We start from the raw sequence: 26,782 nt of genomic DNA on the forward strand, positions 1-26,782 counted from the left end.
AAACAACCATTTTGCATTGCCCAATCGAGTCAACATGTTTAAAAAAAATAAAAAGACCACTGTTTCACAAAAAAACCCCAAAAGGTAAAAGTGGCAGACAGGAATAAGTGCCTGGAGGGAGGGGCCGTTTGCCAAGGCAGGAGTTAGCTTCAGCTGGGAAAACAGGATAAAGAGTGTGTGCGCGCACAGCACCTCGCTAGAAGCAAAGCGTACATTATCTTTGTTTGTCACGTCTTATCTGGGTTCTGGTGTCCTCCCGACTGTGTGTGTTTCATTATCTTTTGAAGTCTGCAATCCCTTATCCTGCCCTGTCTCATCAATTGCTGCAGCTTTGTGGTTTGCGTTGGTTTTTATTTATCATCTATATGTACTTTGGGTTCGGATGGAATTTCTTCCCTTTAAAACCTGTTCTTGGGAGAGCTTTTTCTCCAGCCGAGGATAACTGGACATTGGGGGCCAAGTTGGAGGAATTGAAAGGACTTTACCTGCTTTTGTGAGTTTGTTGCTTTTGTGGGTCATCACACTGGGTCATCACAGCAAGGTCGTTGAAAACCCAATAGGAAAGGGAAGCCTTATGTGCGCCACCTTGAATGAAATAAAGGCAGGATGCAAGGAAATCAATAAGGAATCAAAAAGCAAGACCAAAAACAGAAAGTTCAAACTTGAGTTTGGCGGAGGATGGGGAAGCGCTCCCTTTCATGTGTAGCCAGAAAACACAGGTGGCAATTGTGATAGTTGCTGGCAGGGTAGGTGGAGGGTAATATTAGCTCTCCGTGCCCACCAGACCCAGTGGGCGGCTGGTCCTGCTGGCGTGTTTTAAGTTCAATTCCTGAGCACGGCAAGAGACAACAACTGTGGGTTTTTTAGCTCTTGAGAGGGCATGTCCAACCTTTAGAAAAGCGAGTTTTCTTTGCTGACACGCAAGGCATTATTTGGGAAAGGAGAGGGCAGCACAGGTAGTCCTCGACATACGACCACAATTGAGCCATACGTTGCTGTGGCTGAGTGTGACAGTTGTTCAGTAAGTTCTGCCCCGTTCGAGGACCTTCTTTGCCACAGCTGTTAAGTGAATCACTGCAGGTTTAATTAGGAACACGGAGATTAAGTGAATCTGGCTTCCCCATTGACCATGTTGGTCTGAAGGCCACGGGTGTGTGTGTGTGTGTGTGTGTGTGTGTTACATAAAACCCCAGGACACTGCAACCGTCGTAAATACGAATCCAGTTGCCACGCGTCTGAATTTTGATCACGTGATCATGAGGATGCTGCAATGGTTGTAAGTGTGAAAAGGGGTGATGTCACTTTTTTAGGATAGGAGAGGATAGAATCAATAGGGAATAGAATAGAATAGAATAGAATAGAATGCAGAAAAGGAAAGAAAGAATAGAATAGATTAGGATTCAGAATAGAATAGGAATAGAATAGAATAGAATAGAATAGAATAGAATAGAATAGAATAGAATAGAATAGAATAGAATAGAATAGAATATATCAGAATGCGAATAGAAAAGAAAGAATAGAATAAATTAGAATGCAGAATAGAAATAAAATGGAATAGAATAGTATAGAATATATCAAAATGCAGAATAGAAAAAAAAGAAGAGAATGCAGAATAGAATAGAACATATCAGAATGCAGAACAGAAAAGAATAGAATTGAATTGAATGCAGAATAGAATAGAATATATCAAAATGCAGAATAGAAAAGAAAGAATAGAATAGAATGCAGAATGGAATGGAATGGAATAGAATAGAATAGAATAGAATAGAATAGAATAGAATAGAATAGAATAGAATAGAATAGAATAGGGGATGGGTTGGGTTGGGTTGGGTTGGAATAGGATAGGGGCTAGGATAGACTAGAACAACAGAACACAACGCAGAATAGAATGGAATAGAATAGAAAATAGAATAGAATCTAGAGAATAGAACAGAATAGAATAACAGAGTTGGAAGGGACCTTGGAGGTCTTCTAGTCCAACCCCCTCCTCAGGGAGGAAACCCTACATCATTTCAGACAAATTTCAGTTGTCCGATCTCTTCTTAACAACTTCCACTGTTGAAGCATCCACCACATCCGGAGGCAAGACTGAATCGTGAGAAATCAGGGTTTTTTTTTGTTTTTTTTTTAAAGCCCATTTAGGTCCGCCGCCACCTGAGAATCTCAGTTGACCTCTTCCAAAGTAGCATCCGGGATTGTCTCAAGACGGAAGCCCTGTGCGGTTCCTCACTCTCCATTGTGAACTCCAAGTACCTCAAGCGGGGTGGGGGGCGGGGGTGGGTGGAGGAATGTCAAAAGGATAGCATGTGGGAGATGTTATCCGTGTCCCGGCGGGAGGGTTATTGAAATGAAGGTGGGGGGAGAGCGAGGTCTCGGGAGAATAACGGGAGGCGGCCCTGTTTGCTGGAAGCCCTCTAGATAAAGGCTGGGAACAGATGGAGGGAGGCCACAAAGGGGAGGGCAAATGCCAGGGACGGGGTGTGTGTGGGTGTGCGGGATGAGGTTGTGGAGGGCTTTGAAGGACACAGCAACCGGGGGGGCGGGAGCGTTCTGCAGGGAGTAGCAAACCCCCACCAAGCCTCCTTAACGAACCACGGAAAGTCCCTGAAGAGCAGACTCAAAGCAATGCTCGGGTAGCAAGGGTTGCAAAAGCAAGAATGACAGAACCCAACTTTTTTTGAGTGGTGCCTTTTGCAGCTCTGGATTTGCCTGCAGTTCCATTCTTGTGTTCTTCTCTCTTTGAAAAGAGCAGAGCAGGAGAAATCCCATGTCATTTCACAGTAGAGTAGAGTAGAGTAGAACAGAATAGGAATAGAATAGAGTAGAGTAGAGTAGAGTAGAACAGAATAGGAATAGAATAGGAGTAGAGTAGAGTAGAGTAGAACAGAACAGGAATAGAGTAGAGTAGAGTAGAGTAGAGTAGAGTAGAACAGAACAGAACAGGAATAGAATAGAGTAGAGTAGAGTAGAGTAGAACAGAATAGAACAGAACAGAACAGAATAGAATAGAATAGAGTAGAGTAGAGTAGAGTAGAACAGAATAGGAATAGAGTAGAGTAGAGTAGAACAGAATAGGAATAGAATAGGAGTAGAGTAGAGTAGAGTAGAACAGAATAGGAATAGAGTAGAGTAGAGTAGAACAGAATAGGAATAGAATAGGAGTAGAGTAGAGTAGAGTAGAACAGAACAGGAATAGAGAGAGTAGAGTAGAGTAGAGTAGAGTAGAGTAGAGTAGAGTAGAGTAGAAAGAACAGAACAGAACAAATAGAATAGAGAATAGAGTAGTAGGTAGAGTAGAGTAGAGAACAGAATAGGAATAGGAGTAGAGTAGAGTAGAACAGAACAGAATAGAATAGAATAGGAGTAGAGTAGAGTAGAGTAGAACAGAATAGGAATAGAATAGAGGAGTAGAGAATAGAGTAGAGTAGAACAGAACAGGAATAGAGAGTAGAGTAGAGTAGAACAGAACAGAACAGAACAGGAATAGAGTAGAGTAGTAGAGTAGAGTAGAACAGAACAGAACAGGAATAGAATAGAGTAGAGTAGAGTAGAGTAGAACAGAATAGGAATAGAGTAGAGTAGAGTAGAACAGAATAGGAATAGAATAGGAGTAGAGTAGAGTAGAGTAGAACAGAACAGGAATAGAATAGAGTAGAGTAGAGTAGAACAGAACAGGAATAGAATAGAGTAGAGTCGAGTAGAGTAGAGTAGAACAGAATAGGAATAGAACAGAACAGAACAGAGTAGAACAGAACAGAACAGAACAGAACAGAATAGAATAGAATAGAATAGAATAGAATAGAATAGAATAGAATAGAATAGAATAGAATAGAATTCTTTCTTGGCCAAGTGTGATTGGGCAAACAGGGAATTTGTCTTGGTCCAAATACTCAGTGTACATAGAAGAAAAGAGACATCCATCAAGAGTCAAGAATCACCAGGTACAACACTTAATGACAGTCATAGGGTACAATCAACAATCAAATCATACTAGGAAACAGTCAATATAAATCGTAAGGATACAAGGGACAAAGTTACAGTCCTACAGTCACAAGTGGGAGGGGATGGGCGATAAAGAGTGATGAGAAGATTAATAGTAATAGTAGTGCAGACTTCGTAAATAGTTGGACAGTGTTGAGGGAATTATTTGTTTAGCAGAGTGATGGCATTCGGGGAAAAACTGTTCTTGTGTCTGGTTGTTCCACTGTGCAGCGCTCTATAGCATCGTTTTGAGGGAAGGAGTTGAAACAGTTTATGTCCGGGATGTGAGGGGTCTGTAGATATTTTCACAGCCTTCTTTTTGACTCGTGCAGTACACAGGTCCTCAATGGAAGGCAGGTTGGTAGTAATTGTTTTTTTTTCTGCAGTCCTAATTAACCTCTGAAGTCTGTGTCTGTCCTGTTATTATATTAGTTTTCCTCCTCAGTTCTTTTGGCATCGGCAGCGTTCTGGGTTCCAAAAACGCCGAAAGGCCTCGTTCCCAAAGAACAGGTGAAATGAAAAGAACAATGCCGGTTGATTTGATTTAAATTACATGGTTTGCAGCTACCTGGATTCTTCATGTTATTTCTTAATGCTCCCCTTCTCTCATCTTAAATGCAATGATTTAATGTCAACAGCTGGAGGGAATCCAGGAATCACAGTCATGGTTTGGGGCAACCAAGTGTGATGCTGGGCTCCACGCTGTGCTGTATGCGGTGGTTGGATTGTGGGGAATGAGTTGGATGAAATCTTCTCTATTCAGGTTGTTGGAGAGATTTCTCCATTAGCAAAGCAGTAGCTTTTCTGGCTGAAAGTAATAGCAGTAGTGCTTAGATTTATATACCGCTTCACGGTGCTTTACAGCTCCTTCCTTCCTCCTTCCTTCCTTCCTTCCTTCCTTCCTTCCTTCCTTCCTTCCTTCCTTCCTTCCTTCCTTCCTTCCTTCCTCCCCTTTCTTCCTTCTTCCTCCCCCCCCCCCCCCCCCCCCCCCCCCCCCCCCCCCCCCCCCCCCCCCCCCCCCCCCCCCCCCCCCCCCCCCCCCCCCCCCCCCCCCCCCCCCCCCCCCCCCCCCCCCCCCTTCTTCCCTCCCTTCCTTCCTTCCTTCCTTTCTTCCTTCCTTCCTAAGCACTCAGACTTATATACCACTTCCCAGTGCTCTACAACCCTCTCTGAGGGTTTTACAGAATCACCCTATTGCCCCCAGCAATCTGGGTCCTCATTTTATCGACCTCGGAAGGATGGAAAGCTCAGTCGACCTTGAGCCTGTTAGGATCGAACTGCTGACAGTTGACCGAGTTAGCGTGCCACACGGCATTCCAACTGCTGCGCCACCAATAGTAAAGTAAGTGAGCTTGGCTTACGTCTCTGTTTGTGTATCTCTTTCTAGGGTTCCACAGGAGAATATGGCCAATGGCATTGAGGACCTCATTGGGATCCCCTTCCCAAACCACAGCAGCGAAGTCCTCTGTGGACTCAACGAGCAGCGGAACGATGGCCTTCTCTGCGACGTGATTCTCCTGGTCCAAGATCAGGAATACCGAACCCACAAGTCCGTGCTGGCTGCTTGTAGCCAGTATTTTAAAAAACTCTTCACGGCCGGCACTTTAGCTGACCAGCCCTACATCTACGAGATCGACTTCGTCCAGCCCGAAGCCCTTTCGGCCATCCTTGAGTTTGCCTACACCTCAACTCTGACCATCACCACGGCGAACGTCAAGCACATCCTCAACGCAGCCAAGATGTTGGAGATCCAGTGTGTGATCAACGTCTGCCTCGAAATAATACAGCCTGGGGAAGCAGTGGAAGACGAGAAGGAGGAGGAGGAAGAAGAAGAAGAAGAAGAGGAGGAAGAAGAGGAGGAAGAGGAAGAAGAACCAGTTGACTTCGCCAATCGGAATCTATTGGATGCTCAAGATCTCAGTTGCCACCAAAGTCCTTCTAAGCCAGACCTTCCTGAGGAACCTTTCCAAGAGGCCACGGATGTCTTCTCCACCCGTTTCCCATCCAGCAGCTCCAGTGGCTCCCTTGGGGTCATCCGAGACTTCTCCATTGAATCCCTCTTAAGGGAGAACCTGTATCCTAAAGTGAGCCTTCCCGAACGCAGGCCGGTCCTGTCTCCCTTCATGCCGGAGCTCTTCCCCCATCTATGGAACGGAGACTTCGGCCCCTTTGCCCCAGTGGAAGAGCCGCAGGTGGACAACACCCCCTTGGACCTGGTGATCAAGAAGCAGAAGATCAAGGAAGAGGAGAAGGAGGAGCCCCTGCCCACACCCTTCCCCAACAGCCTCTTCAAGGACGTGTTTGCCAACGCTGCGACAGCCCCCTTTGGGCACATCAAGGCCGAAAACGATTACAGCGCCTACCTGAACTTCCTGAGCAACGCCCACTTTGGCCGAGTCTTCCCTCGCTGGCCGGAAGAAAGGAAGATCAAACCCAAAGCGTCCCAGCAGTGCCCCATTTGCAACAAAATCATCATGGGGGCCGGGAAGCTCCCACGGCACATGAGGACCCACACGGGGGAGAAGCCGTACATGTGCAACATCTGCGAAGTCCGGTTCACCAGGTCTGCAGGCTTTTGAACTTCTGGTAAACCTGCTTGGAGGGAGGGAGGGAGGGAGGGTGGATGGATGGATGGATGGATGATAGATGGATGGATGGATGATGGATGGATGGATGGATGGATGGATGGATGGATGGATGGATGGTGGACAAATGGATGATAGATGGATAGATGATGGATGGATGACAGACGGGTGGATGATAGACGGATGGATGGATGGTGGGTGGATGGATGGTGGACAAATGGATGATAGATGGATAGATGATGGATGACAGATGGGTGGATGATGGATGATAGATGGATGGATGGATGGATGGATGGATGGATGGATGACAGACGGGTGGATGATGGATGGATGATGGATGGATGATGGATGGATGATGGATGACAGACGGGTGGATGAATGGATGGATAGATGGATGGATGGATGGATGGATGACAAATGGATGATAGATGGATAGATGATGATGGATGGATGATGGATGGATGGATGGTGGACAAATGGATGATAGATGGATAGATGACAGATGGGTGGATGATGGATGATAGACGGATGGATGAATGGTGGATGAATGGATGGATGAAAGACAGATGGATGATGGATGAAGGATGGATGGATGGATGATGGATGGATGGATGGTGGACAAATGGATGATAGATGGATAGATGATGGATGGATGACAGACGGGTGGATGATGGATGATAGATGGATGATGGATGGATGGATGGTAAACGAATGGATGATAGACGGATAGATGATGGATGGATGGATGATAGACAGATGGATGGATGGATGGTGGACGAATGAATGATAGATGGATAGATGATGGATAGATGACAGATGGATGAGGATGGATGGATGGAGGGAGGATGGTTGGATGGATGGATGGTGAACGAATGGATGATAGATGGATAGATGATGGATGGATGGATGGATGGATGGATGGATGGAGGATGGTTGGATGGATGATGGATAGATGGATGGAAGATAGACAGATGGATGAATGATGGACAGGTGGGTGGATGAATGATGGATGGATGGGTAGTGACAGATTGATGATGGCCAGATGGGTGGATGATGGATCGATGGGTGGGTGATGGATGGATGACACAGATACAGATAGTCTTCAACTTATGACCACAATTGAGGCCAAAATTTATGTTGCTAAGTGAGTGAGAAATTTATTGAGTTTTGCTCCATTTAGCAACTTTTCTTGCCGCATTTGTTAAGTGAATCATCGCAATTGTTAAATTAGTAACACGGTTGTTAAGCGAATCCGATTGACTTTGCTTGTCAGAAGGTTGCAAAAGGGGCTCACGTGACCCCAGGACATTGCAACCGTCATAAATATGAGCCAGTTGTCAAGCATCCGACTATAAATCACATGACCATGGGGATGCTGCAGTGGTCATAAGTGTGAAAAATGGTCATAGGTCTCTTTTTTTCCAGTGCCATACAGGGATGGTAGGCACGCTGGTGTGCTTATGCACGCCCCCTTTACGGACCTCTTAGGAATGGGGTGAGGAGGCTCATGGTAGACAGTTTAAGGTTAAAGTTTTTGGGGGTTTGAGGATGTAACAAGAGAGTCAGGTAGTGAGTTCCAGGCATTGACCACTCCGTTGCTGAAGTCGTATTTTCTGCAATCGAGTTTGGAGCGATTTCCTTTGAGTTGTATCTAATGTTTGCCCCTTGTGTTATTGCGGTTGAAGCTGAAGTAGTCGTTGTCAGATAGCAGACAATTTTGTGTACTAAGCTTAGATCAGACCGTAGGCGGCGTAGTTCTAGGTTGTCCAGGTCCAAAATTTCAACCCTGGTAGCATAAGGTATTATTGCGAGCAGAGGAGTGGAGTACATAAAACTGGCTAAAACTTTTGACAAATCCTTAAAGCCAGCTCCTGGATCCAGACTGGAGGAGAATTTAGCTTTTAGTGAGTTACCCAAATCCACATGGTTATATATGAATTGAAAGGCAAGATCAAAAGTCTTGGTCTGACTTCCTGGGTTGTTGTGATAGCATCCAGTGAAGCCAAGAACCAACTTCTTAGTGTTCTGCTTTGGGACCCCGACTCCTTGCACAATGTGGGCTTGTGCTGCCATCTGCTGGCCACGGGCACTCCCTGCTGCTTCAGTTCTCAGCCTGTTTGGTAGATACAGATACAGATTAACAGAGTTGGAAGGGACCTTGTAGGTCATTTAGTCCAACCCCTCCTCCCCCCCCGCCCAAGCGGGAGACCCTACACCATTTCTGACAGATGGCAGTCCAGTCTCTTCTTGAAAGCCTCAAGTGATGATGCACCCACAACTTCTGTTCCATGGGTTGATTGCTTTCCCTGTCAGAAAATTTCTCCTTATTTCTAGGTTGAATCTCTATTTGATCAGTTTCCATCCTTTATTCCTTGTTTGGCCTTGGAAAATAGCTTGACTCCTCGCTCCTCTCTGTGGCAGCCCCTCAAATATTGGAAGACTGCTCTGGTCTGTCTCCCCTGGTCCTTCTCTTCACTAGACTAGCCAGGGGATGATGGGAGTTGAAGTCCAGCCTCTCTGGAAGGCAGCATTTCCAGGATAGCTGAGTGTTTGCCCTGGAAGAGACTTCCTTTTGTGCATTGTGTTCCTGTGAATACCTGAGAAACAGCTTAAGCAGGATTTAGACATGGGAGCTAGCCTGGTTCCCCATGGAATGGAGGAATTCTCAGGTCATGTTTCCCCCAAAGGTGCTTTTTAAGGAGGCAACTGGACTTTCAAGAAACAAGACCAGCTGCCTCCTGAAAAACCACCTTTGAGACATCCAACCAGCTGTTTGCACTATGGATTCCATCTTAGAGAAAAGCAAGGATGATTTCCCTCCTGCATCTATTATCAAAGGAGAATATTCGTAGCTCAGGGTTGACATGAAGGGTCCTTGGTGCTCTCTGAGCTTGGTGGTTTTCTTGCAGACGTTTCACTACCCAAACTAAGTAACATCACCACCTCCTAAATTAGCACTGATGAGGTTACCTAGTTTGGTAATGAAACATCTGCAAGAAAACAAGCGAGCTCTGAGAGAGCACCAATGCCCCCTTGTCGCCTATTCCAACTCATTAAGAAAAGTGGGATATAGTCTTCAATTCGTTTAGTGTCCGTTTGAAGTTACAATAGTGCTGAAAAAGGTGACTTACGACTGGTCCTCGTACTTTGGATTACTGCAGCCTCCCCATGGTCACATGATCAAAATTTGGGCAGTGGGCAACTGCCATATTCAGGGGCTGCCCCAAAGAAGAGGGAGTCAAGCTATTCTCCAAAGCACCTGAGGGCAGGATGAGAAACAACAGATGGAAACTAACCAAGAAGAGAAGCAACCTAGGACTAAGGAGGCGAAGGATGTTGGCCAGGCTGAAAATTCTTTTTAGAAAAAGGAAATTTAGCAAGAAGGCATTGGTAAGCCAGATGACTACATAGACGTGTCCAGGAAATGTTAGCAGTTAAGCTCGGGTCAAAGGAGATTTCCTTTCTTAAGAATCTCGCCTGTTGTATGATTTGATTGCTTATTGTACCCTATGACTATCATTAAGCGTTGTACCTTATCATTCTTGACGAAGGTACCTTTTCTTTTATGTATACTGAGAGTATTTGCACAAGACAAATTCCTTGTGTGTCCAACCACACTTGGCCAATAAAGAATTCTATTTTAAAATTGGTCGACTTCAACTCCCAGAATTCCCTAGACAGTATGGCTGGCTGGAGAATTCTAGGAGTTGAAGTCCACATGTCTGAAAGCGGCCAAAGGTTGAGAAACGTTGTGTAGAGAGGAAAGATAATTTTATGAGCTGTGGTGGCGCAGTGGTTAGAATGCGGTACTGCAGGCTACTTTTGCTGACTGCCGTTCGGCAATTCGATTCTCACTGGCTCAGGGTTGACTCAGCCTTCTTTCCTGCTGAGGTGGCTAAAATGAGGACCCAGATTGTTGGGGGGCAGTAGGCTGACTCTGTAAACCTCTTAGAGAGGGCTGTAAAAGCACTGGGAAGCTATTACTATCTTGGGTCAACGAGAGTGATCAGCCCCTTCCCTAATCTCAGGTAGGTATCAATACAGGTAGTCCTTGACTTACAACAGTTCATTTAGTGACTGTTCAAAGTTACAGTGGCCCTGAAAAAAGGGGACCTTTGACCATTTTTCACACATGAAGCGTCCCCAAGGTCACGTGATCAAAATTCAGACTCTTGGCAACTGACTCATGATTATGATGGTTGCGGTGTCCCAAGATCACGAGGTTCCCTTTTGTGGCCTTCTGACAAGCCGAGTCCATGGGGAAGCCAGGTTCACTTAACAGTTCTGTTACTCCCTTAACAACCTCAGGGGTTCTTTTAACAACCAAGGCCAGATAAGTTGTAAAGTGGGGCAAAGCTCACTTTTAACAACTGTCTCACTTACCAACAGAAATTTCAGGCTCTGTTGTGGACGTAAGTCAGGGAATGCTGCCCTCGAGAAGCAGAATTGGGCTGGGCTATTATTTATTTTTTTTATTTATTTTATTTTATTTTATTTTATTTTGATTTTTTTTAATTTTTATTTATTTATTTATTTTGCCAAGCGATCATAAGATAACAGGTATAAGTATAAACATAGTTATGAATACATGAAATGGATACGTATAAGAAAAATAAAAAAGAAACAATAGGACAGGGACGATGGGCATGTTGGTGCGCTTATGCACGCCTCCAACAGACCTCTTAGGAAAGGGGTGAGGTCAATAGTAGACAGTCTAAGGTTAAAGTTTTGGGGTTTGGGGAAGAAACCACAGAGTCAGGTAGAGTATTCCGGACATTGACCACTCTGTTGCTGAAGTCGTATTTCCTGCAATTGAGTTTGGTGTGGTTAACCTTGAGTTTGTATCTATTGTGTGCTCTTGTATTGTTATGGTTGATGCTAAAGTATTCATTGACAGGTAGGACATTGCAATGTATGATTTTATATACTATACTAAGATTGGACTGAAGGCAGCATAGTTCTAGGTTGTCTAGGTCTAGAATTTCAAGTCTGGTGGCATAAGGTATTCTGCAACGAGGAGTGGAGGAGTGGAGAACTCTTCTTGTGAAATATTTCTGGACTTTCTCAACTGTGCTAATATCAGATACGAAATGTGGGTTCCAGACTGATGAGCTGTATTCAAGTATTGGTCTAGCAAATGTTTTGTATGCTCTAGTTAGTAGTGTGATATTACCGGAGAAAAAGCTACGTAGGATTAGGTTAACAACTCTTAATACCTTTTTGGCTATGTAGTTACAGTGGGCTCTAGCACTTAGATCATTAGAGATTATTATGATTATAATTATTATTATTATCTGGATGGGAGACCACCCATAGAAAAACAATCTAGCACAGGGTATCAAACTCAAGGCCCATGGGCAAGATTTGGCCTATGGGGTGCTGAGATCGAGCCTGCAGGACCACCCTGGAAACAGCGAAGGGCCAGCCCTCAGTGCCTCTGTCAGTGAAAATGGAGCTTTTCCCGAGCTCCATTTTTGCTGGCAGAGGGTTGCAGGAGGCCATTGCAGCCAAGAGCGGAACTCGGGACTCCCGTTTTCACTGGCAGAACACTCAGGCCGCCACTGGTGCCAACACACAAATGACGTCAAGCTGGCCAAGCCGACCCCAGCCCCCCAAGGTGAAACACAACCCTGATGCGGCCCTCAATAAAATTGAGTTTGACATCCCTGCTCTAGCAGAAGGCAAGGCCTTCTGTTTTGGGGCCTGAAAAATCACTGTCATGTGTGTTTTTTCCAGGTTTTTCCAGTCTGTCAGGGCAATGTGGCCTACCCAAATATGGGACGGAGCATACTGCTTCCACTTTCAGCCCCAGTCCAGGAGGCCTCGCAGGCAGTCACTTTCGGGGCAAACTTATTTTTGTGTTGGATTTCTATTTTACCTTTATTTCTGTCAGAGTGTACACAGATCTATCCCATGGGTCAACCCAGGAGCAAGTACAGCCAACAGTGGCTCGTATCAAATAATGATTTTTATCTACAATGGGAATATAGGAATACTATACATATATGTGCTACAAGCAGCATTTAAACCAGGGGCCTTCAAACTGGACAGCTTTAAGACTTGTGGGCTTCAACTCCCAGAATCCCAGAATAGCTCAGGAATTCTGGGAGTTGAAGTCCACAAATCTTAAAACTTGCCAGGTTTGAAGACTCTTGATCTAAACAAACTGCAATTACAGTCAGCAGGGAAGAAACTTGATGAACGAACAAACACTCCAGCAAGCCCTCCTCTTATTACACAGGCTCTTAAAGGGATAACAGCCAAAAATCCTGCTGACTGATTCCTTTCGTGGAATCAGCTGGTCAGCTTTTAAATTATCACCTTGACAATTTCTTTGTTGGTAAAATATAAATTCAACACTTTTCCTGTGTCCATGAGGACTTCAGGAGGGAGTTTGCCCCTTCCTTGTCTCATCCCGGTGACCTTTCAACTCTGTGCTTGGGCGATCCCCTCCCTAGTTAACCCTTGTTTCTCCTTTGGCCAGGCAAGACAAGCTGAAGATCCACATGCGGAAGCACACAGGGGAAAGGCCGTACCTCTGCATCCACTGCAGCGCCCGCTTCGTCCACAACTACGACCTGAAGAACCACATGCGGATCCACACCGGGATCCGTCCCTACCAGTGCAAGTTCTGCTACAAGAGCTTCACCCGCTCGGATCACCTGCACCGCCACATCAAGCGCCAGAGCTGCCGGATCTCCCGGCCCCGAAGAGGACGCAAGTCGGCACCCTGGAGAACGGCCAGCTTGCTCTTCGCCCCGACCGGACAACCGGACGACAAGAGCTTCCTGGTGCCCCCAGCATTGGAAGACATGAGCGGCCACTTGGGCGGCCCCGGGCTGTGCCTCCCGGGCCCCAGCCCCTTCATGGAAGCGGCCAAGAATGGCTTGAACCTGCAGGAACTGGAGAACCAGTTGGAGGAGACCCAGATGAAGCTCTTTGGGCGGACACACCTGGACCTGGATCGGAACGGAGGCCTCTTTGCCTTTGCCCTGAGCCACGGCGAGGGCCTCTCGGCGCGGCCGTATTTCTCCCTCCCGGATCCCTGGGGCTCGGGGTTCAATGGACTGGCCGCCCTCAACCCCTTGGCCTCTCTCTCTGAATCTAGCAACTGAGTTGCCTTCTCTTCGAGGGATGGGTTGGGTAGGTAACGCTTTCTTTGCTAGGAAAAGTTGAGGGGGAAAAATATCCCAGCTTTTAAGTTATAGAACGCAACTTGCCCAGACTACTGTGAATGGGTTTGGGGTACAAGAGTTTGGGGTACAAGTACAATTCTGCTAGGAAATGGGGGAAGACATCCCCCTCAGATGAGGGAAACAGGTGTTGCTATTGACTAGAAGGAGTTGGAGATGATCTTCTAATCCAAGAGGTGTCCAACCTTGGTATCTTCAAGACGTGTGGGCTTCGGCTCCCAGGATTCCCTCGCCAGCCTTGCTCTAAGCCAGGGGTCTCCAACCTTGGCAACTTTAAGCTGATGGACTTTAACTCCCAGAATTCTGGGAGTTGAAGTCCACTAGGCTTAAAGTTGCCAAGGTTGGAGGCCTCTGCTCCAAGCCATACACACACACCCCAATTTTGGGAATTACACTGGTTCTCGGTAGTTTCCAACTACCTAGGTGCCCAACATGGCTGGCTGGGGAATTCTGGGAGTCGAAGGCCACAGGTCTTAAAGTTGTCCTTGTTCGAATCTCTTCCCTTCCATATAACTATATATATAAATAAAAGCGAAAAGCCACTCATGCATCATCACAAAATCTCCAGAACTGTAAAGCCTACAAGCTTGAAATTCGGCACGTACGTTCCTCTTGGCTTCTAGGTGCTCACTAAGAGGATTTTTCAAAATGACCATCAGAGCGTTAGTATTTCCTGTATTATTATTATTAACATGCTCTGATGCTAAGGAGTTCTACTCCCCCTCCCCACCTGAAAAGAAATCTGTTCCAAATGCAAAACACAAGCAGAGGAGCGGAGTTTCAGTTTCACAGCAGCCACCAGCTTTAGGGCAGAACAGTTGAGCTAAGCCACGCCCAGGCTCCTTGCTGTCTCCTTGCTCACACAGCAAATACTGTTTCGGTTTCCAAACAGCCCTCAACTCTCACACACTGACAGGACGCTAGCCAGGTGAATACCGATGGATGCTGGTAGGCAGAGGGCAGAATTTTTTCTCCCTTATTTTCCTCTCCCAAAAACTAAGCCCGGTCACGTAGTTTTGTAGCGGAGCACGGGTGTAGAGCTAGTTAGTTAATAATACCAAGGTTTTCACCAATACTAAGGTTTTACTATTCCTAAAGCTTTATAAAGTGCTACTTTATAAAGTGCTACTTTGGAGGACCAGGCTGCTGGCTCCATGTTAGGGGACCCCACCTCCCTATGGCGTTCCAGTCTACCCCCTTCCTTCCTGCGTTCATAAGAACAGGCACGCAAGACGCAACTTTTCCATCCAGACCAAGTGGCGAGCATACTCTAAAAGGTTGGGGGTGCAGTGCTTAGGCACACTTTAATCCCTTGAGATTTTTAATTGAATTTTTAGGGTGGATTTAATCTGATGGACGGGTTCTTTGTGATCTTTTTGAACGTTAGCTGCTCAGAGCCTTCGGAAACGAGCGGTGTAGAAATACAGCTAACAGAGACAAATGGGAGGAAATACTATTAAAGAGTATTTGTTTTTCTTTTCTGTACCTACAGACCCCGTTCTCCAGGACTGCATTGGTTCCCAGTCAAGAAGGAAGGACGTATTTTCCCTTTATAAAAGGACTGTCTTGAAAATTAAGCTCCCGTAGGAACTTTTTTTCAAAACACCTCCAAAGACACCTCTTCTTTGCTCCAACAAACGCAGGGAAGAAAAACGGAATTTCCATCAGCAGACTTCAATGTTCTTGGTTTATTATCTTTCCAAGTGAACTGTTTTACATCTTAATTGTTTTGGGGAGGGAGGGTGTTGTTTTGGATTTTGACTTTTCTTTTTTCTCCTTTTTTTCGGGCTGGTTATCCAACCCGGAGTCCTTGTAAAATATCCAAAGATTCTGAAGACTGTAAAATCCACAAGAACTGGATGCAACAAACAAACAAAATCCCTCTTGCTTTTTTCCCCCTTTTCGGTTACATTTCCTGAACAATGGAATGGGGGAAGGATGCGGTAGCAAGGGTGGGAAATCCTTTGAAATTTTTTCTATTTATAACTATTTTTATGTGATTGCTTTACGTAAAGAAAAAGTAAAAAAAAAAAAAACAAGACCACCAGACAGATCTGCCTTAGATAATCAAGGGACAATCATCCTTAACTTGGCCCGAAGTTCTAGATTTTGTGTTTCCTAAATGGCAAGTAAATACGCTTTATGTATTTATTGAGCAGTATTAACTGATTTTATTAAATTATTGGCTGTCCGCAGGATGTTTGGTATGCTTGTTAGTCAAAGCTGGGGAAGATAAACGTTGTTGTGAGCAGCCAAGTTGTGAAGTACACTTGCCTCTCACATTCCCGCTTTCTAAGGTGATGCACTAAGGACCACCTTAACTGGACACCTACACAAAGTGATGTGTGAAAGGGTGCCGTCCATGTTCCAAATTTAATCCCATGCACTTAAGCAGATCTGGGCCCTTCCGTTGGCCATTCTGAAGGACCTATACAATGGGTTGGAGGAAAGCTTTTCCCTTGGACTTCCTTGCCTGATCTTTTTTTCCATGGTCAGAGGAACAGTGGGGGTTGATTGTGGTCCTTGTAGTTAAAAAGTTAAGGTTGATTGCCCCTGGGTTATCTTCTCTTGGTTTATCGGTTAACTGGTTCCTGGATGGATTCATGTTTTGTTTTGTTTTCCTGGTGAAAAGACCATTACAGACTTTTATTAATGCTCTAGCAGTTTCTTGGTCTTTAATATATGGCAACCAGGCCAAATCTCTGGGGACAGGTTGTTACAGCTGTTGGGAGGTGGGAGAGAAAGATTCAAGGGTTCAACCAACTCGCTGCAGCCAACTTGCCACGAGAAAACTTGCCGTGGGCAATTTGCCACAAGAAAACTTGCCAACTTGCCACGAGAAAATTTGCCGTGGCCAACGTGCCACGTGAAAATTTGCCGTGGCCAACTTGCCACGAGAAAATTTGCTGTGGCCAACTTGCCACGAGAAAATTTGCCGTGGCCAACTTGCCACGAGAAAATTCCGAGAAAATTTGCCATGGCCAACTTGCCACGGAACAACTCACTGTGTGACAATTTAACAATTCCATTTAATTATTTAAAATATTTTTTTTAAAAAAAATATTTTTTTGTTCATACTTTATTTCGTCCCTCCTTTGGAATCCTTGCTTTAATTATTCTGTTCCACCATTTCTTTGATATTAGTGTAATTCTTGTTCCGCAGCAAGTTACCCCGTAGTGAGTGGGTTGAGGCAAGTTGGCTACGGCAAGTTGTTGCAGACCTTTCTGAATTGCCCTGTCTCTAGGTTGGTTTCTCCTGGGACGAAGCATTGGTGAATTTTCCCATGGCTTCTAGTCTCCAGATCCTTCAAAGTTCTGCTCCGGCTCCATTCATATTTTCATTGCATATTTCTGTGTCCTCTGGTTAGGAAGACACGTGCAAATTCTTCCGCTTAGCCAATCTTTCACTTGGGTTCATGGAGTCCTCACCAAAGCAGTGATCTCTTGGACCTGGAATTAGAAACAGTGGGTTAGAGGAGAGTTTTCCAACCTTGGCCATTGGACTTCAATTCCCAGAATTCCCCAGACTGCCCAAAATTGGGTCAGTCACATGATGATGCAAAATGGGTGTTCTGTCCTCACTATACGTTAGTCTGTGTGCATCTCGACATGCCGCTAAACCCAACCTATCCTCCAATAAAACAGACCGTGTGTTTAGATCGGAAGGCTTTATTGAAAGAACAGGATATGGTGAAACTGGGGAAAATAGGGATACACACAATGAGAACCAAATTATAATCTAGGCAGTATTGAGTTGCTGCTGAGCATAACAATTAATAAATACAAGCAATTTAAATCTCATCAAGCAATGCTCTTGTGTGGGATGTGGGTTTGTCCTTGGATGACCATGTGCCACAGATTAAGATGGATTCTTCTTTGTGCTTCTGCCTTCTCCAAATGCTAAAGGAAATGGAGTCTAGCTTCCCAGCTTGTTTTCTTACAGATGTTTCATTACTCTAACTAGGTAACATCATCAGTGCTAGATGGAAGTAGGGTTTATGGAGGAGGGGGAGAAGGACAACCACTGTGGGGCTCCTGGTGATCTCCTTGCAGATGTGTCATTACCAAAACTAGATGACATCATCACTGTTAGAAGGGAGGAGGGTCTGTGGGGAGGAGGAGGAGGAAGACTGTGGGGTCCTTGGTACTCTCTGAGCTTGTTGGTTTTCTTGCAGACGTTTCATTACCAACTGGGTAACATCATCAGTGCTAGTAAGGGGTGCTATTTGCTTACCAGTTTCTATTCTGATAAGATAGAAATATATAAATTTAGGGTATATATACCAAATCCCACAGTCACCAGCACTGATGATATTACCTAATCAGGCAATGAGACGTTTTCAGGCAAACAGCCAATCTCAGAGAGCACCAAGGACTCCACTAAAGAAAATGGGCAGGTAGTCCTTGAGTTACGACCACAAGGGAGCCCAAAATTTTTGTTGCTAAAAGCGAAACGTTTGTTAAATGAGTTATGCCCCATTTTATGAAGATTTTATGAGTTGGGAAGTGAATCACTGCAGTTATTAAATTATAACCAATTCACCCGTTGTTTAAGTGAATTTGGCTTCCCTGTTGATTTTGCTTGTCCGAATGTCACAACAGGGGATTACATGATCCTGGGACACTGCAACCGTCATAAATAGGAGTCAGTTGCAAAGTGTCCTAATTTTGATCATGTGACGTGGAGATGCCCTAACAACTGAGGTGATATTCAGCAGGTTCTGAATAGTAGAAATTTTGAGTAGTTTGGAGAATCGACAAATCCCGCCTTTGACTGGCCCCACCCCCATCTATTCTCCACCTCCCGAGTCCCAACTGATTGGCTGGGTCTTCTTTGGTTGCCCTGGATGGGAGAATGGAGCTGGAAAGCAGGTTAGTGGGGTGGGCCCTCCAAGCGATGCCCACTTAGCCACGCCCACAGAACCGGTAGTAAAAAAAAATTGAATCCCACCACTGCCCAACAACAGTCATAAGTGTGAAAAGCTCACTTTTTTCAATGCTGTTGTAACTGAACAGTCACTAAATGAATTTTTGTAATTCAAGGACTACCTGTATTTACCAAATTCATATTGTCACAATTTATTCATTTCAGGTTTAGCAACTTTTCTTTGTCTTTGTTTAAGGCTATTTCATCTGGCTTAAAATCTGGATTACTACCAAAGTTGTTCTCTTCTGTATCGCTTTACTGCCATTGGTGGGCCATCCAAATTTTTCAGCTCAGATCTCACAGCCCTAAATTATATAGGGCAGAGTTCCCCAACTTTTGGGGGTTGTGGGTCCCAAGTGGGGGGTAGGGGAAGGGGAGATGGTCTTTGTAGTGGGTGCAGGCATGTTGCTTGCATGACTGAGGCCGCGAGCCCCTCACAACATTCATGCCAGCGGGGCCTGTGAGCTTGAGTAGGCCCGTGCGGGCGCCCCAGCCAGCCACTTACTCAGCCCAGTTACAAATAGGCTGCGGACCTAATAGTAGGCCGCAGCCCACAGGTTGTGTATCCCCGACCTATCTGGGCCTATCTGAATGTCAAGGTTGCAATTTAAGAGAGTCGAACTGTTTGGTTCCAGAATTCTCATTAATGCCTTCAATTCACATTTTGCATCTAGCTTGGTGGTGCTTAATTATGAGCGTGCTTACTCAGAAGTCACTCCCACCAACTGTACAGAAATGTTCTTGTTAACCAGTCCTGCACAGAGTTTGCAACCTCAGTAGAGCATGTGTTAGATCACACTTGGTGACAGCTTGACTAGCTTATGACTCAGTGCGTTGTGTAAATGCAGAAAATGGGTCAAATTACCAGCTATGTTCAACAACATGAATTTACTTCAGATATTTCTTGATGTGATAATAATCAAAAAACAACTGGAGACATGTGAACAAGAGCTTTATTATTAAGCTTTTGAAAAAGGGAATTCTGTTCATGGCAGATGGTTCCCAGGAAGGTTGGGTTTTATATACAGGTTCAAATATACAGTCTCTGTCCCTTTCCTGGGTTCATAATCTATCCAAGCTACATATCTCCCTACGCAACACCCATATTATTGTAGCGTAATACCTGTTTCCTTGTTCTTGGAAACTACCCTCGTTCTCATGGATTCTTCTCCCTGTTATGGTCCTGTTATGACCATCTGTAATACAATAAATCATTAACCAGTTCCTTTCAGGTCAGGATAACCTAGTATCTCCTACGCATATCCTTATGCCAAAAAGTACACACCAATGTTCTACCCAAAAGCCTGACATTTATTTTAGAACATAACAAGTTATAACACAGTACATGTTTATTAGATATATAATTGTCCAATAATCATTGCATAGTTCAAATATTGGATAAGTATGGCTTCCCTTCTGTTCTTCATTTCTACAGGTGTAACTCATGTAATTTCTACATATAATACTTGAAATGGCCTGTGATGACCTAAGGTGGGATACAAAAACAGGTGAAGTCCTTTTTATTCCTTCACTTTGCTTCAAAGCTCCAAATATCCTTGACTGGAGACAAAAAACTCCCCCACAAGCAGATACAAAAAGGAGGAAATGTCGTTTAAACTAAAAATGCCTATAAATTATAAGAGTAAAAACAACACAAACCACACTGAAGCAATTAAGGGAACTAGGCAAGAGAAGGGCTTGAAGATGTCCACAGATATCGGAACACACACTGGGAAGGACACCAAACTCAGAGAGGAAGGACAGACGAGAGATATTTCCACACTTTGTTTCCAGCACTGGCCCATATGCATGTTCGTCCTTTTAAGCAGTTCTCACAGCTGCAGCCCATGAAGAGGATCAAGGCCCATTCCTCCCCCGTAGACCACACCATTCATGTTTCTCCCTTATCCTCTCCTCCCTGTGTGCTCTAGGATGGAGAGAGGATGGGCCTGGGTCTTCCCCTGACTGCCAGCCAGCCTCTGCCCTTCCCCAACTTCCGGAGCCCCACTTCCACTCCCTGTCGGCTAGTCCTCCTCTCCCTCAGAATCGGTCTCCAACAGGGGCATGACATGGGCACACCTGAGCTCTACTGTTGGTACCCATAAGCAAAAACAAGGAAAGGGATGCAATCAGAATCCGGCATCTAAAATACTGGAGTTTTCTCTTGCAGTACTATTAAAAAATGTGTTCATTTGAATACAGATAGTCCTCGTTTTACAACAGTTTGTTTAGTCACTATTTGAAGTTACAACAGCACTGAAAAATGTGATTTATGTTGACCATTACGACCATTGCAGCATCCCCATGGTCACATAATCAAAATTCAAATACTTGGCAACTGACTCATATTTATGACGGTTTCAGGATCCTGGGGTTACGTGATCCCCTTTTGCAACCTCCTGACAAGCAAGAGTCAATGGGGGAAACCAGATCCACTTAACAACCATGTTACTAAGTTAACAGCTGCAGCGATTCATTTAGCAACGGTGGCAAGAAAAGTCGTAAAAAGGGACAGAACTCACTTAACTCATGTTTTGCTTACCAACAGAAATTTTGGGGTCAATTATAGTCTTAAGTTGAGGACCACCCATGTTGTCAATCATCTGAAAAGATCAAACAATTATTTTGGGGAGTAAAGAAAAAAAAATGCTCATTTAAATTAGAAGAAAATTATTTGCATGTCTGGCACAAAATGACCAGGAAAGAGGCTGGCGTTGTGTAAGAAGACAGTAGCAGAATTAAGGACATAAAATGAAATAGGTGTATGGACATAAAATGAAGTATGCATAAATTGTCCAGAGATCTGCGTGCCATTATAAGCCTAAACCCAAGTGTGGGCTGCTAAGGGTTCACACTGGTTCAGTTGAACCGGATGTTAATTTTACATCTGGTTCACCGAACTGGTAGTTGCAATGACTGGCTGACCACCCCACCCAGCCCCTCCCAGGAGTCTCTGCACAGCCCGTTTTGGATCCCGGGTAAATGCAGGGCCCACACAGAGGCTGGGGGAGGGCGAAAAACGAGGCCTCCAGAGTCTGGGATGGGGGGAAACAGCCCCCCTGGAGGCTCAAGGAAAGCCTCGGGAGCCCAGGGAAGGTGAAAACACCTCCCCACACACTATGGTGCAGGAGGCTGACCAGGCCAGGGACCGTCAACCTTAAACACTCAAAGAGCCATTTGGACCCATTTCCCGCCGAAAAGAAAACACCGGGAGTCTCAAAACCTGGGTAGGCGTGGCCAACTCAATGCCACTCCCATCCAGTCACATGATCATCACCACGCCTACCCAGGTTTTGTGGATCCCGGTGTTTTCTGTGGGAAATGGGTCTCTCTCTTCCTCCCTCCCTCATTTCTGTTCTTTGTGTTTTATCAGGCCAGTCGAGGAGTGACTGGGAGGGGAGGGTGAGGGGCGGGGCCAGCCAGCGGTGGGATCACCCAACAGGGAGCCACAGCAGAGGGCCCAAAGAGCCACATGCAGCTCCAGAGCCACGGATTGCTGACCCCCAGACTAGGCCACGTCCACCATAGCTACGGCCACCCAGCAACCAGGCAGAGAACTGGTTGCTAAATTTTTTGAAGCCCACCCCTGCCTAAACCCGTTATAATTTTTAAGCCTTGGCCTGTTTCAACTTTCAATAAAATAGAGTATACAGGTAGTCCTCACCTTATGACCACAACTGAGTCTCAACATTTCTGTTGCTAAGCAAGACAATTGTTAAGTTTGAGTGTTGCCTCCATTTTACAGCTTTTCTTGCCACCGTTGCTAAATGAATCATTGCAGATTCTTAAGTTACTAACACGGTTGTAAAATGAATCAGGCTTCCCCATTGATCTTGTTTGTCAGAAGGTCGCAAGAGGAGCTCACATGACCCCGCGGCACTGCAACCGGCATAACTACGAGTCAGTTGACAAGCGTTCAGATTTTGATCACATGACTGCAAGGGATGGAATGGATATTGAACCCTGGAATTCTAAGTCCCTTTTTTCGGGTTCTGTCATAACTTTGAATGCTTGCTAAGTAACCAATCATAAGTCTGTATATGTGAACCAGTAAAAACAAACCAACCAGGTTTTCAGAACAGAAAGGTTACACATCCAGAAAGGCATATTTCTCTTTCTTATCGGATGGCTGGGGAATTCTGGGAGTTGAAGTCCAGAGTTTGAAGTTGTCGAAGTTAGACACCCTTGGTTTAATGTCTGTATTTTCATGGTTTCTAAGCCAAGTTTACAAGCACGCGGGGGAATACTCTTGTGCGTCTTCCCTCTGATGTATGAGGCAGACATGGACGTCAGAAAAGCAAGCCAACATTGAGAAATTTAGGCTAGGAAAACTCCAACTTTAGAAAGGCTCCGGAGGCCTTTTTTCTGGATGCCAGACGAATATGGGATATTTGAATTGGGGCAGGTAAGGTAACCCATGTGGCTGCTGATACCGACTCTGAGGGCTGGACAAATAAACTTAAATTGCAATTGGGGTAATCTTCGACTTAAAACCACAACTGGGACCAGAATTTTCACCGTTAAGTGATGTGGTCACAAAATAAAATGTCACATGACTGCATCGCTTAGTGACTGCAATTCTGGCATGCCTGTCTGCGGTCATAACTCCAGACACACAGGTCCACGAGGCAGATGGGAGTTCCAGGTAAGGAGCAAAGGGGTGTTACAGGAGGCTGGACGGCTCTGGGAGGCTGAGGAAAGAATACAGGTAGTCCTCGAATTACGACCACAACTAAGCCCAAATTGCTGTTGCAAAGTGAGACAGTTGGTTTAGTGACTTTTGCCCGAATTTTACGACCTTTTTTTTTTTTTGCCACGGCTGATAAACGAATCACTGCAGCTGTTTAGTGAATTGTGTGGTCATTAATGGAATCTGATTGTCAGAAGGTAGCTGGGAAAGTTGCCAATGGTGTCCACAGGCTCCTGTGGGCAGTGAAACCATCATAAGTACAAGCCAGTTGCCAAGTGCCTGAATTTTGAACATGTGACCTTGGGAATGGTACAACGGTCGTAAGGGTGAAAACTGGTTATAAGTCACTTTTTTCAATGCCGTTGTAACCTCGAAAGGTCACTAAGTGAATGAGTGTATGTCCTCCACAGTTCATGTGATGACAGTTCATGCGTGACAAAAAAAAATAACAAAGTCACAAAAGTAGAATAAATTCCCTTTAATACCTCCAACTTGGCCCCCAATGTCCAGTTATCCTCGGCTGGATATCAAACTCCTCAAAAAACAGTCTACGAAGTGCAGAAATGCAGTCCGAAACCAAAGTAGAAATAATTAGAAATTTAAAAAACCAACACAAACCACACAGCAGGCCAGGATGATAAATTGCAGATTTTCAAAGGAGAATGCAGCACCCACAGTTGGGAGGATGCCAAAACCCAGATAAGCCTCGACCAAGATAATGTACGTTTTGCTTCCAGCAAACACCCCACTTATATCCTGTTCTTCCAGCTGCAGCCCATGAAGGGGATCAGGGCCCTTTCCTCTCCCGTAAGCCATGTTGCTCCCTTCTCCGTTCCTCCCTGTGTGTCCTAGGATGAAGAGGGGGTGGCCTGGGTCTTCCTCTGAATGCCCAGCCAGACTCTGCCCTTCCCCCGTGTCTTCCACAGCCACTGGAGCCACACTCCCACTCCCTGTCAGCTGCTCAATCTCCCCCTCAGAATCAGACTCCAACAAGGGCATGACAGTCCATTTAGTGAGCGATCAAAGTTACAACGGCACTGAAAGAGTGACTTCTGGCCATTTTCCACACTTACGACAGTTGTAGCATCCCCATGGGCAAGTGAATTACATTTGGATGTTTGACAACTGACTCACATTTATGACGGTTGCTGTGTCCACAATTGCAATCTTCTGACAGGCAATGGGGAAAACAGATTCACTTAGCAACCATGTCGCTAATTTAAGAACTGCAGTGACTCACACAGTGTCGCCACACTAAGAGGGCGAGAAGAGTCATAACATGGGATACAACTCACTGTTTCTCACTTAGTGACACAAATTTTGTGCACGATTGTGCTCGGTAAACCGAGGACTTCCTGTACACGCGAGGAGATTGCACCTCACCCCAAAGAGAAGGAAAATGTAAGGTAGAAAGGTGGAAAATTATGTTATCCACAGTCCACCTCAAACTGGGTTTGGAGGTATGCAACGTCATTTGACTTGTGGCTCATGCTGCCCATGTAGCAAGTAACATTTCATAGCATCCCATAATATTCCTAGCGTGACCTTGTTAATGCTCATTCTCCTATTCAGGAGGTGTCGTTTTTACACTCTCATGAGGCATGCAAGTTGTTAAAGTTGACATCTATGTCCTTGGCTAGTTTGAATGGGTTCTTAGATTAAATTCTCCTCATGGAGAATTTGAAGCTGTGTTATTTCAAAGGACTAGAAACATGAGTCAAAGAAGTTCCTGAAAACTTCACCCAAAGAGGGACCCCTCCCTCTCCTCCTGCTGCCATCACACCAAGGAAGCACCAAATACCTGGGAACAGTGGTGGGATTCAATTTTTTTTACTACCAGTTCTGTGGACGTGGCTTGGTGGGCACGGCGGGGGAAGGATATTGCAAAATCTCCATTCCCTCCCCACCTCGCTAACCTGCTTTCCAGCTTCGTTTTCCTGTGCAGGGCAACCAAAGGAGACCCACCCGATCAGCTGGGACTCAGGAGGCAGAGAATAGATGGGGGTGGGGCCAGTCAGAGGTGGCATTTGCCAGTTCTCCGAACAACTTAAAATTTCCTCTACCGGTTCTCCAGAACTGATCAGAACCTGCTGAATACCACCTCTGCTCCCCACCCCACTAACCTGCTTTCCAGCTCCATTCTCCTGTGCAGGGCAACCAAAGAAGACCCAGCCGATCAGCTGGGACTCGGGAGGCAGAGGATAGATGGGGGCAGGGCCAGTCAGAGGTGGGATTTGCCGATTATCCGAACTACTCAAAATTTCCGCTACCGGTTCTCCAGAACTGGTCAGAACCTGCTGAATACCATCTCTGCTCCGGAGCCCGGGGAGGCCATTTTTGCCCTCCTAGAGGTTCAAGGAAAGCCTCTGGAGCTCAGGGAGGGCAAATATGCTCCCCCAGTGGTGCAGGAGGCCAACTAGGCCACGCCCACCATGGCCACACCCACCCTGCAACCAGGCAGAGAACCCATTGCTAAAAAATTTTGAAGCCCACTCCTGAGGTAGTCCTCGACTTGCAGCAGAGCCTAGGAGTTGTACGTACCCTGCAGCCTAAGCCAGGAATGAGACCACAACCAATTTGGGGAGCGCGCATGCACCAAACACACATGCCAGCACCAAACGGGCACTTCATGCACGCACAGCATTTGGAAAAGACAATTTTTAGCTATAATGCTTACCTTCCGCTGCAGCCCTGGCGGGAATCAGCTGTGCTCAACAACAAGGAAATAAAGCACAGGAAGAGAACACGGGTGGGTGGGCGGGGCCAAATGATCGCTGGAACTACCGGTTTGCCCAAACCGCTACGAACCGGTAGAATCCCACCCCTGCCCATATGCTTGTAAACATGATTTAGAAACCGTAAAAATACAGGCACTAAACCAAGGGTGTCCAACTTTGACAACTTTAAGACCCGTGGACTTCAACTCCCAGAATTCCCCAGCCAGCCAATAAGGAAAGCCATCCAGCCTCCTGTAACACCCCATTGCTCCTTACCTGGAGCTCCCATCTGCTTCGTGGACCTGTGTGTCTGGAGTTATGACTGCAGATGGGCGTGCCAGAATTGCAGTCACTAAGCGATGCAGTCATGTGATGTCTTACTTTGCGACTACATCACCTCGCAGTGAAAATTCCGGTCCCAGTTGTGGTTTAAGTCGAAGATTACCCCAATTGCAATTTAAGTTTATTTGTCCAGCCCTCAGAGTCGGTATCAACAGCCACATGGGTTACCTTACCTGCCCCAGTTCAAATATCCCATATTCGTCTGGCATCCAGAAAAAAGGCCCTCGCAGCCTTTCTAAAGTTGGAGTTTTCCTAGCCTAAATTTCATGAGGCAGGAAGACGGGGGTCAATGTTGGCTTGCTTTTCTGACGTCCATGTCTGCCTCATACATCAGAGGGGAGACGCAC

At 45.6% G+C, this 26,782-nt stretch overlaps 1 protein-coding gene and 1 long non-coding RNA gene across 3 annotated transcripts in view; one reads left to right on the forward strand and one right to left on the reverse strand.

Annotated features, from left to right (window-relative positions):
• Window positions 1-16,417, forward strand: part of ZBTB7C (zinc finger and BTB domain containing 7C) — a 110,542-nt gene extending 94,125 nt beyond the window's left edge. Inside the window, exons 2-4 of one of the 2 annotated variants that reach the window (XM_026714838.2) lie at window positions 5,369-6,544; window positions 13,051-13,709; window positions 15,252-16,417. In XM_026714838.2, coding sequence (XP_026570623.2) covers window positions 5,385-6,544; window positions 13,051-13,681 — 1,791 coding nt within the window. In that variant the 5' untranslated portion in view covers window positions 5,369-5,384 and the 3' untranslated portion in view covers window positions 13,682-13,709; window positions 15,252-16,417. Of the gene's footprint in view, window positions 1-5,368; window positions 6,545-13,050; window positions 13,714-15,251 lie in introns of both variants that reach the window. The other variant, XM_087927527.1, reaches the window with a different exon arrangement.
• Window positions 16,418-17,074: 657 nt separating this feature from the next.
• Window positions 17,075-26,121, reverse strand: LOC148127449 (uncharacterized). The gene is made up of 3 exons (XR_015742414.1): window positions 26,054-26,121; window positions 19,810-19,882; window positions 17,075-17,209 (listed from the first exon to the last, which is right to left on the reverse strand). It is a non-coding gene; the product is annotated as an uncharacterized LOC148127449 (long non-coding RNA).
• Between the last annotated feature and the right edge of the window lie 661 nt (window positions 26,122-26,782).

This window comes from Pseudonaja textilis, chromosome 2, assembly GCF_049901715.1.
Source record: "Pseudonaja textilis isolate UNSWEBS1 chromosome 2, rPseTex1.2, whole genome shotgun sequence".
NCBI lineage: Eukaryota > Metazoa > Chordata > Lepidosauria > Squamata > Elapidae > Pseudonaja > Pseudonaja textilis.